This window comes from Lathamus discolor, chromosome 3, assembly GCF_037157495.1.
Source record: "Lathamus discolor isolate bLatDis1 chromosome 3, bLatDis1.hap1, whole genome shotgun sequence".
NCBI classification, from domain to species: Eukaryota; Metazoa; Chordata; class Aves; order Psittaciformes; family Psittacidae; genus Lathamus; species Lathamus discolor.
This window is the reverse complement of record NC_088886.1, coordinates 79473867-79486234: the sequence shown is the minus strand read 5'-3', so window position 1 is coordinate 79486234 and position 12368 is coordinate 79473867. Positions and strand designations below refer to the sequence as shown.

Below are 12368 nucleotides of genomic sequence, written 5' to 3'. Positions count from 1 at the left end.
TGCTGCGGGGCCGTGGCTGTGCTTAGGAATCCTCCCATGGAAAAGGCAAGGAAGGAAGTGGAGGGAGGATGGGGCTTCGGCATCCTGTACCCTTCAGAGGGGAGTGGCTGCAAATAGCTGAGCTTGAAGGACGTAATACTTCATATGTTTTAACACTGGCTGCTTGAACCTAGATAAACCCTTCATTAAAGGAGAGGAGGCAGACGATTGTGTGTCACTGTTAGAAACTGCCAGGGAGTTTGAGAACATCCTTCCAAAACCTTTTCCTTCAAATGACAAGAGGAAGGGAGAGGACAGACGCGCCTTGTGGAACTGAGATTATACAACAGTGCTAATGCAGAGCTCCAAACTTGAGCTGCAGGGTCCAGAAGGCAACTTTTGTGGAAAATACTGCTTGTGATTGGGAACAGGGATGCTATTTTCAGGATCCAGCCTATAAAACATTAATTTTATTTTATTCTTCAGTTTGTTAATCTGTCTCAGATGGAGGAATGCAGTCTAGGATCCACAGGCATCGTTTGGAATGGACAGGTAAGGCTAGAAGGTGCAACTAAGTGTTGATCTTTAACTTAAGTGATGTACTGCATACACTAGTGCTGTCTTCCCTGAGATACGTTTTGGTTAGACCAGAAAGCCTGTGAACTGTTCACAGACAGAGATGGCGATTTCACAGAACATAAGTTGTATGTAGTGGTGGGTAAATATTTGTTTGGACAGTAGTCACTGAAATGTCTTGTGTTTTATAAAGGTTCACATAATGCGATTTATTATAGTAATTCTTTGCAGTGGAAGCTCTGCCTTGAAATTGTTAATTTACTTGCTGGCTTTCCAGAAAAGGAGTGAGGCCTCAGGTGACAAAATTTATTTTCTCCTTTAAACGTGTCCTGATGCAGTTTTCAATTGCTTCTAAGTGTATTTGAGTGAAATTGATCTAGTTCATTAGTTCAGTAAACTTTATTCTGCTCTTTTAATGATTACCCACGGTTGGGTTTGGATTCTTTTAGTATTTATAGGATTAAAATTATTAGAGGTTACCAAAGTGAAAATATTGCACAAAAGTTAGTGTTACAAGCTTCTCCAGTCAGTGGCTCAGAATCCACAGTAAGGACTCTTTATTAGTCTCACATTTTGGTGGAAGTCTGTTTTACCTCTTGGACTTCTGTGCTTACACCAAAAAGCAGAGTGCACTTATTGGCACCAGGAGTGAGGTTTTGGAAGTCATGCAGTAAAACGTATGTACATCAGATTCATCAGATATCTGTTTTGCATCCTAGAGATCTCATGATGGTTGGCTCAAAATTCAGTTACAAAATATCTTCTGATGCCCATTAACTACAAACCTGTTACTTTTAGAGGCTGAGTGAAATGACAAAGTAAAATAGGCTAAAGATGACTATTCTCAATAGTATGCTTACGAGAGAAACTAGAGGCAGATCCATGAATCTCAGCTTGAGACAAAACTATTCATAGCCTTGCTATCTACCAGCCTTCCAGCTCCTCCGATACATACTGTAAGAGAACACCTGACATTTCGACTGATGCTTTATAAGCTTCCCCAGGCTGAGTACAGACACCTCTCTTGATAACTGTATGCATCACATGCATCTTCTTCAGTGCCCAAGAATTCATTAACATTAACCTAAAATGTTAAGGAGGTCAGTATTTTCAAATTAAGAATAAACAATACAAGCACATCAAAAGATCTTGAATAAAACGTCTTCCAGAAAGGGATAAAAACCCTCTGAGATTGGGATGTAAATCCCAGAATTATGCAGCGATGTGGTGTTACAAATATGATTGATCTCTTCTGAGCCAAACTGCAAGGATTTTTCAAGAGCTGTGAATTACAATGGCCATATATGGTAGTGAAAGATGAAAATACTGAAACTGTGTATGATTAAAACTGTTCAGTGACATTCAGAATCTGTTAAGCATCACCTTCACCTTCTCCCTGAGCTCTGCATATAAGCATCTTTCTAAATGTGTTACAGAAAAGAGTTCAGCATGTAAAAGTTTGAAGGTCTTGGGTTGCTGTAGGGGACTGTTAAATTTTTTCCCTATGCACTAAGCAATCTGTGATGTTTCCACACTAGGAGTTCATGACTTCTGTAATGTTTCTGTATTTGAAGAATAAAAGTCCTTTGTATTCACGGAGACAAGCCTTTTATCGCATAACTTAACACTACTGACCGCAGAAATGGGGATGAGAAGATAAGCATTGGTTTGCATATGATCAGTCTTTGCTCTGGGACTATAAAGCTTGCTTCAGATATTAATTGGTACCAGTCCTACCTTGTTTAACTGTCTTATGAAATACTGTATCTTACTGGTTTGTTTATTTATTTGTTGATTTCAGCTATGCAAGTTGACTCCAAAGGTGATGGATTTCAGGTAGTTCATCTTTTTTCCTAAGACAGAAATAATGAAAGCAGTCAGACACAAAGAACAAGATGCGGACTCCACAGAAGCCTCCTGACCCCTGATGTCAGACACTGATTTAGCAGGGCCTTCAAACTCCCGTAATATCCTCATGCAAAATTGGGAGTAGCAGTTTATAAACCAGTTGATTGTGCTGCCATTCAGACAGGCTGGAGAAACAGGGAGCTTTGGAAATCAGCTTTGCAGAAAAAGACTTGGAAGTCCTGGGGGCCAAGTAGTTGAACACGAACAAACAGTGCACCCAGGTCACCCACTTGCTCCTGGGCTGCATTAGGAAGAGCCTTAGCCAGCAGGTTAAGGGAGGTGGCCTTTCTGTCTGCTCAGTACTGGTGAAACATCTGAGTGCTGCATCCAGCTCTGGGCCTCCAGTACAGAAAAGGCATGGGTGTACTGGAGCTTCTTATGGCTCTTACTCTTTCATGGGCATAATTTTATTGTGAAAACCTATTACGTGTACTTCTTTATTGCTTTTCACGTAAGATAGCCATACTGAATTGACACATGCCAGAGGAAACTGCAGCCTGTTTGCTCTCATGTCAGGGGAGAGCTGTGGACAGGGGCGGGTAGCTACAGTGCTGACATGGAGGGCACAGGCTGTCGGTGTTGCAGATGCCATTGGTAATGATGGTGAAGTCTGAAAGTGGAAAAAATTAGTTCAGTTCCTGACTTCAGGTTTAACTGATTGCACAGCAGTTTAATAAAGAAAACATCATTACTCGGAACGCATTTGCTTCACAGCGATTTCAAAACTGGTCAGTGTGAAGTTCCACACAGTGATATTTTTATTACTAGCCACTTTTCATTGTAGAATATGTCTCACATACACTGATTTGGGCAGGCTTGCAGCTCTGAGAAATGTATGTATTATTTTGTGTGTAAGAATTATTGAGGACAGAAAGATACTGTGCAACTTGCATGGTTTTATTTATTTCAGAAGTGTAGACTCAGTGGACAAGATGCCAGTGCAGTAAGACAGTATTTTGTTGCATATTTTATGTTCTGGGAAGAGATATTTATATCTACTCTTTGGCCCAGATTCTGGAACAGCTGCCAGTTTCACAAACAGTAACAATTATGTGCTAAAAGGGTAGCTGAACTTCTCAGAATTGAGGTTCCCTATGGAATATACATACATATATATATATATGTAGCATGTGTGTGTATATACACACGTACATGCATATATATGTTTTGGGGGAGAGGAGGGATGAGGTAGTGGTGGTGGTGACACTGCTTTTTCTGCTATCAAACACTTTCTTTTTATTTTGATTTGGTTTTTGGTTTTGATTTTGCATAGCTTAACCTTACTGAGACTATCACTGTTAACTCTATTGCTGTGTTGATAAGTAAATTCCAGTGACATGGTGTACTTCAATGTTTTCGTGCTGTTTGGTTTTTTTTCTGTTCAGTTTCTAAAAGTCCATGTTCAAAGTTATTTTTCCATATGCATTAGTAATGTTATTTTTTCCCCTTGTGTGAATAGATAACAAAATCTGTTTCAGAAGAAAACCAAAGCCATCCAGAATAAATTCTGTAATTTGAGTCCATTGCCGACAGGCAGTGGTCTGTCAGCATTTCTCATCCCTCTGTCTGCACCACCTTCTGTTGCAATGGCAGTGTGCCTGTGGACAGAGTATCCATGGTTTAGGCTTCATTGCTGTAAAGGAGACTGTTCCTTCATGAAAGGGCTTAAAATCCAGGCACTTCCTTAAGTGTTGGATTTTGTTAGATAAGGTGTAAGAAAGTGTTCTCCTTTCCTGTAACTGTCAGCTCAGAATTCAAGACTCTGTTCGTGTAGGACTTTTTCTGAAGCTCACTGATAGCCGTGTGAAAACTACTATTGACTTAGTTCCTGGCTTTTAAAAACACAAAGAACAATTTATTGTGCCTTAATGTCTCATAATAATCTCACTGTTAAAGGCCTATTTAATTGCTTCAGATTCCTTCATTTGTTTAATAAGCTAAGAATAAAAAAGATAATGTTTATGGTTATAACACACCAAGTATCTGTCCTTCTGCTTAGAATTATGAGCAGACTCTTCTCCAATTGATTAAATACAGAAATTCAGAAATTGGGAAGAACTATAGCATGTTAGGGGAGGTGGGGCTTTTTTGTCATACAGTACACCTTTATTTACGTAGATGTAATGAGAACACTGAATAATTTAAAGCTATCTGTTTCAGGTAACTGTGGAACTCTTAAATCTGCTCGCTTTTGGTAGCAGTGGTTTGGGGTTTGGATAACCACATTTGTATGGTGGACCAAAATAGGCACTAATGTAGATTCGCTGCAAATTAAGCTGTATCTCATGGCTTCCCAGAGTTCTGTCTATGTGGGATAATAGTGGGGCCTTGGGTTAGGAGAATAAAGAAGTAAATAAATAAGTCAGCAGCGTATTGTTTCAGTTAAAGTGCCATTGTAACCCACATAGAGTTGGGGTATTTTTATCTTTAAGGGATATCAAGTACCACTGGAAAGAATTTGAATGATGTATTTGAGGCTGCAGGTATAATTGTGTAGTTATGAAACAGCTGCCTATATGCACTTGTAAAACATTTTGATTTAGGCTTGATTTAGCATAAAGGACTTCTCTGTGTAAACGAGTTAAGTTGGATTTATGTTGGTTTCCTCTGTGAGATTGTAACTAACCTTTGCGCCCTTTCAGACAGCTGTTCACTCTGATTTTCTGTCATTCATACAGTGTTCTGGGTGCCTGAATGCAAACTGGTAAATGAAAAATAAACCCTGAGACCTCTGTTTGTTACTGTTAGGACCAAAAGTTTAGTTCAAGAGAGGAAAATACTGATACTGCTAAGCTGATCTGCAGATACTTACTGTTTGTTTCTCCATTCTCTTTCGAATGTATTCTGGTGAATTGCTTTTGTATGCCTGGCTTAGTAAGTGACTGGTTTGCACTTTGATCCTGTAACTGAACTTCACTGATAAGGAATAATACTGTCCTGTCAGAAGACTGAAAGTGTCAGATATTTTGGTGTATGTATAAGAATATTCTTACTAGTTTCTGAAGCACAGGATATTAAAAACTGAAGTAAGTCTTGATACCTCAAGTTGCAATTCTGTACTCCTAGCTAGGGAATGAATGTTAGATTTTCATATTGCAGAGCAGCACCACTGTATAAAATGGTAGGTAAACTCTGTGATGAAGTTTCAGTGAGCTCTGCTCCCAACAGTCTCTCTGTTGAGTAAGGGAAGTTTTGGAATTTAATACCTTACCTTGGCAGGTCATCTCTTACAGGAAACCATATGTTTACTTTGGCTGTATGTATGTCTGCTCACTCTGCATAAATTGATCCAACTAAAAACCATGAAAGAGAATCCATTTATCTTTTGCCAGTTATTCTGATTCTTTTTTAATTTAATTTCTTTTTAATGCAAGTAATTTTTTGTATCTGAGTCTCTTGGAACAGAAACCTGAGAAAACTGCTCTCATAAATACTACTGATACTACAGATATTTTAATTTCCTCTTTCAGATGAGAACTCTCCAGCCAATTTCTGGGATTCCAAGAACCGAGGAGTGACCGGCACACAAAAAGGACAAATTGTATGGCGAATTGAACCTGGCCCCTATTTTATGGAATGTGAGTACCTATTTTTCCAATGCATATCAAAAGGCAAGCATTCTTTTGTGTCAAGGCAAGTCGACAGGATGGCATTTGATACCCATTTCTTCAATCCCTCTGATAAATGAAAGGGTTTGGTCATATTGCTCTAAGGGCAGCATTTTCCAGTGCATCTGCTGGTTGTTACAAAAATGGAGTTGAGCTTAGATGTACATTTGTATTCTAGGGTGTCATGGTTTAACCCCAGCTTTTAACTAAGTACCACATAGCTGCTTGCTCACTTCTTCTCCTCCTTCCTGATAGGATAGGCAGGAGAATCAGAAAAAGGTAAAACCTGTGGGTTGAGATGAGAACAGTTTAATAACTGAAATAAAGTAAAATATAATAAAAACAACAGTAGTAATGAAAAGAGAGATAACAGAGAGAGAGAAGTAAAGCCCCAGAAAGACAAGTGATGCTCAGTGTAATTGTTCACAACCCACTGACTCATACCCAGCCCTACCCAAGCAGCAACTGGTGGTTCCCAGCCCGCTCCCCCCAGTTTATGTACTGAGCATGATGTTAACTGTATCCCAGGTGAAACTAGAACATAAGGATATTCTTAGTGTGCTTCAGTTTAAGGGAGGAAGAAATTGCCTTTTGCAATGCCGTATAGTATATACACATTGAAAGATGAAGTCCCTTCCCAAGAAGTTTAACATTTCAGCTGGACAAACATTGATAGTAAATGCACTTGAAGGAAATTGTAATAAGCTAGTAGTGCTTGCTAATGTTTGTTAGTATGAAGGTTAGATTTGTCTCTAGGAAATGCCAGCCTCTTGTCCAGTTACACCAGGATTTCTCAGCTAAAGTTTTGTTGTGCTGGGAAATCCACTAGACAATTTGGAAATACCAGACCTTTATGTGACTGGAAGAAAAAGGCTTCAGCTGATCTCCATAAGCAGTATTGGTAGCCAAGCTTTAAACCAGATGCTCTGCCACTTCATTAGTTGCCAGGGTTTATAGGAAGCTAAGCCACTCTGCTGTGTGCCTTTCATTTGCTTGGTTTGGTTTGTTTTTTTGCTCTTTGGTGAAAAGAAGCGATCTTACCATCTAGAGTATGTGACCCCCTAAAGAAATTAACTTCTTTAATCCCAAGATGTTATGTCTGAGCTTGCTGGAAACCCTGATATACCAAGCATCAAAGTGGCAATCAGTCCCAAAAGAGCTGTGAGCTGCTCTACCACCTGTTTAGCCTCACAGCAATGAATCCTCCCTCACAAATAAATAAATAAATAAGTAGAAATACTCCCACTCTGTTACTTCACTGTACACTGCAGGGCTGCTAACTGTAGGTCTTGGCAGGAATTTTTATTCTAAATAAAGGGCATAACAGCAGTACATGTATTTCAAGAGGTGTTGCGTACCCTGTACTATAAATACTTATGAAAACTTCTTATTTCTAGAACTCATCATTGAATCCTGCCAAGTTTTTAATAGGATAAAATTAAATCCAATTTCAGGAGTTCATTACAGGAAAAATGATTGAACTGACGATAAAGATCAAGAAGAATAATAAACATCAAGATAATTAACTTTCCTGGAGCCAAAGACAGTCGTATATTAAAGCAGATTAAAAGGAATGTTAGGAGAGTTCATTGCCTTGTCTTTCTTCTACATATACTCTGTTAGTATTGTTACCAGTATGGGCAGTTTGACTTCAAGGATGTTTTGATCTTTTAGCCAGTTACGTGTTGCTCCATGATGCATGGAGATGAAGCTCTTGAGTTCATGTGGTAGCCTAGGCTAATGCTTCACGAATCTGTAGTTTTGACTTAAAATCAGTTGAAACTGACTTTGCATTTTGCAACCAACTGATAGAATGCAGGAAATACGTTTTTTGATTGTGGTTAGCTTTACTGATGAACAGCTCTGCCTCCATACAATGAACGAGAGACAAGCAATTAGCAGCAGCTGAGAACTGTAAAAAGGAATGTTTATGAGCATCTGTTGCTATAGCACAAAGTATGGCAGATAAATATGTCACCAGTGACACCTGTGTTTCTAGTGAGACATCAAAAATGACACTGAAATACTTAACTGAATTTCTGATTCCACTTTTTAAACTAGAAGCTCTACAGATACATGGCCATGTTTGCTCAGCAATGCTTTTTCTTGTAGCTTATAGGTGTTGAAACACCTCTGATACAGGCAGCTGCTCTTTTTATTTCTTTCTTTTTTATCCCTCAGATCACTAAATCACAGCCCAGGCACAGGCAGCAGGTGGCTGTGCAGTTCAGGTGCAACCACAGTGTTACTGCCTCTGTGGTGCAGCACCAGGCTGGGTGTGGAAAGAGCTGTGCTGGCAGGGTTCTCACCATGCTCTGCAGGCAGTGTCACTGCTCAGCCTGTTCCAGGCACAGAGGTGAACTTAGCTCCCTTGTTAGCATCTTTCTCCTGCCATGGTGCTGATATAATTTGTACTCTCACTGTACCACTGCACGTGATGCAGTTGTTACAGGAAGGGAGGTAGAGGAAGAGGCAATCAGGGAGGCTCACATCCCCAGTAAGTATAGAATCATAGAATGGTTTGGTTTGGAAAGGACCTTAAGATCATATAGTTCCAGCCCCCTGCCATGGACAGGGGCACCTCTCAATAGACCAGGATACTGAAGGTGCTATCCAACCTGGCCTTGAACACTGCCAGGGATGGAGCACATATGTACCTGATTGTTGAAGTTAAGATACCTCTTATGCTTTAATCTGCCATTATTTTCCAACTTTGGAAAGAATTCTACAGTTGTAGATTTCTTGTGCTTAGAAATACCTTTGATAAGAGGCAGAATATATCAGATACAGGTCATGGTACTAGAGGTTTGTCGTATTCACTTCTCAGTAATGACATGCAGCAGACCAGTAGCAACCTGACTATGCTTCTCTATGAATGAAAGAAGACGGTGAAGAACAATCCCAGATGTAGCAGCAATGTCCCTGAATTTATGAAGTGCCATCTCCAGTAAGAGGGAACAATGTCTGGGGGACCAGTATGGACAAAATGGATCAATCTAAATTCATTTGGAGACTAATCACAGTGTAGGAATTCTGGTTACATCCAACCTCCTGCTCTATCTGGCACTTGACCTGGTCAGCTGTGGTTTGTAAAGCACAGTATTGAAAACCTTCAAGGACAGCGATTTCACAGATGCTGTAGGTAACCTTTTCCAGTGCTGTAGTACTGTTCCAGCTGAAAAGGTTTTTCTGGCACACAGTCTGAATGGCCAATGCTTAAATCTGGAGCCATTGCCACTTTTAAAATCTTCTGATAGAACTGGAAACAACTGTGTTTCTAATATTTGTCTTGCCTTAACCTCTTCTTCACCAGACTAAGCAAGGCCAGCTCCTTCAGCCTCTTCTCATAGGTCACATTTTCGCCATTCCAACGATCTTTCTAGCCCTCTGCTGTCCCCTCTTCATTCTCTCCATGCTCTTGAAGCTAGGGACCCCAAACTAGGCACAGTATTTCTCACCAGTACCAAGTAGAGGGGGACAGTAACTTCCATCTCTCTGCTGGTCACACTTCTTCTAATGTAGCCTGTGAGGTGGTTTGTTGTATTAGCGATGAGAACACACATTCAGCTTGGTGTCCATCCTGAGGCCATTTCCTTTTCATCTTGCAGTCTGTTCAGAAGCCATAGTGATGCACAGGGTCCTTCCACCTCTGGTGCAGAGACTTGCAAGTCTTCTACTTGAACTTGATGACATTACTTTTGACCCAGTCTTCTATCACTTGTGCTCTGATGTGTAGAGAAGCTCCAGCAGGTAATGGTAAGCTAGGTATATAACTGAGTTAGAGTTGGGCTTATGTCACTGCAGGGTTTTCTGGCTTGGAGTTGTTTCGTGTTTGGAGCACAGACAGTGCTTAGTTGCCACTGCCTCTATACTGCTATACCTACATGATTGGTAGGCTCCATGCTCTACCTATACACAAGGAGAGGAGGGGGATGTTTGCTGCAAGCCTGAGAAGCCTTGAACCAGCTCTGACAATGAGAACTGAAGATGCTTCTTAACACTTACGCTGTAACTACATTAATCCTTTAGTTTTTTATAGCCAGAACTGGCCTGGAGTTGCCTGCTTTCTTGGCAAGGAAAGGAACAGGTGTTACTAACGTTGAATGATGAAATCAGGCCGCATGCATGTTACCCCAAAGACTATGGTTGTGGTTTTTCTCTAGGAGTCTCAAAGCTTAGGGATGTTACATCTTTTCACCAGTAATGTAATATCTCCGTAGGGCGAAGTGCAGAGGCTCATAAGCTCGCTAACAAGCCATATGCAAGTGAATCTTGTGCAGAAGGAGTATTTCCAATTTAATTGCATTAATGTTAATCAGTGGGAGTCAGCTGGATTTGGCCTCAGATTCCTTCTGCAATCCTCAGATTTGTATTTTTTAAGAAAAGCATCTTACGCCTTAATTTGGGGAGGTGTTTTTCCATGAGCATAACTGTAAACTTACTGAGCTTCACTGAGGATTGTGGAATTTATACTTACGTTTTAAGGCAGGCCTTGGATTAATGTTTTTCTGATTTTTACATTACTGTGTATCCTTAGTTTTGAAACTCAATTTTCCCATCATTCCATTCTTAAAATCCCTCCCTATGGATTCAGCATCTCCTATTTCCCAACTAACATGTAAAGGCACAGTTTGCCATCTGTTCTATTCGGATCAAGCAACCTGCAGAAAGACGGGCAGGGAGAGTCTCATCACCTTCCTGCTAAAACCAGACATTAATTCCCCACAAAGCATCCAAAATTAGCAAAACAAGGATGATCAAAGAAAACTCTTACTTACTTTAGACAAAAATCAACACCAGAACAATCTGTGGACTCTGCCCTGAGAAAGGGGAATCAAAGGAATCGTCAGTGAAATAATGAGAAATGAATTTAATGCATTCCAGAAGTACAAGCAGGATCTGAGTGGAGTGACTGAGGAAAGGGAAGTGGGGGAAGCGTATGCAAAGGAGAAGGAAAATGCTTGCAAAATAGAAAGTCCAGCTCACCATCAGTAACGGCTGGTGTCCTTAAGCTGTCACCTCGAGACAAAGTGAGTGGCTCTGAAATGCAGAGCCAACCAGTATGGAGGCATACATACAGAATGTATGTTTCCCTACAGAAGGAGCAAAAGTGCCATGTAAGCGTGAAAGGGAACACAGTCATTGTAGAGATTCAAGAAGGTGAATTTGAGCATCACTATGCCCAAGATGTTGTTTCCTTAATCACATAGTAGAGGTGGCTTTAAAACATCCTGTTCTGAGGCTTGATAAAATGTGGAGGAAGGAAAACAATGACTCACTAGACGGCTCCCTCAAGTTGTTTGCTGTGTAAACTGCAGGATTGCTAAACGTGGCTGTAGTGGTACAGTTTTCATCCTGCTCTGGTAAAAGAAAAGAACAAGTTGTTCAGGGGGTATTATTCTGAACAAGTTGCAATAATGTGAAGTTGCAACACAGCTTCATGCTTTCGCATTTCGTATGGTCATCTGTTATATACCATGGCATAAGACTGTTCAGGTCCTTAAGTACACTAGGACCTTTAGTCTCTGATGCAAGAAGAGGCTGCAGTTGACTCAGGAGTGATTTTTAGGTAGCAGAGTGTTTCTCTGGCTGTAGCAGTCTGAGCTTGGTATGGCAGGGGCTCCTTTTGGGGCATTGTGGTAGAACAGAGATGATGGTATTTCTTACAGAGAACAGACCTAGCAGAAAGATGGATTGAAATGGATCCATGGAAAGGCTGGTGATAGAAAAAGCCTGTGAAAGGAAGCTTGAATTTGAAGATTAGTTGATAAAAGCTGCTGCTCATGTATAAACCACATCTTCCATGTCAGTTTTCGGCAACATGGGGAAGGAAAGGTCATGTTGGGGGTGCAATGGGAGGAAGGTTCAGTACAGTATAGTCATTGTCACACAACAGGTAACTGGTGCTTATGCACTTCATATGCAGAGTACCCAGAAGTTAAAAGCTGTATGTGTTCCAGTAGTTAAAATGGGCCAGTGGCTATTTTCTGCTGCTGGGGGCCAGTGACAGAGTGTGGCTTGCACCCATGCAGCCAACGCTTCCCCTGTATCAGGAATACATGGTCAGTGTTTGGCAGATTGGATGGTCGTGTACTCACACTTAAGTTCCTACAGCGGTCCTGCGTGGTTTATTGTTACAGGCACAGGCCAGAATCCTCCTGACTGTATTGGACTTGTATTTGTAAGTTACAGCCTTGGTCCCATGAGTATTAACTGTCCTATCAACAAGAAACACCTTAATCTACGTATAGTGTAATGTCTTTGTTGTTATTTATGATAGTTAATATAATAGTCATT

General features: G+C 40.6%; 1 protein-coding gene across 3 annotated transcripts in view; it reads left to right on the top strand.

Moving 5' to 3' along the window:
- The window catches only part of HECW2 (HECT, C2 and WW domain containing E3 ubiquitin protein ligase 2), a 162787-nt gene that overhangs the window by 81145 nt on the left and 69274 nt on the right, over nt 1-12368 (top strand). The window contains exons 1-2 of one of the 3 annotated variants that reach the window (XM_065669962.1): nt 240-531; nt 5934-6041. In XM_065669962.1, the coding sequence (XP_065526034.1) occupies nt 492-531; nt 5934-6041 (148 nt within the window). In that variant the 5' untranslated portion in view covers nt 240-491. Of the gene's footprint in view, nt 1-239; nt 532-5933; nt 6042-9760; nt 9822-12368 lie in introns of those variants that run through there. The other 2 variants (XM_065669961.1, XM_065669963.1) reach the window with 2 other exon arrangements.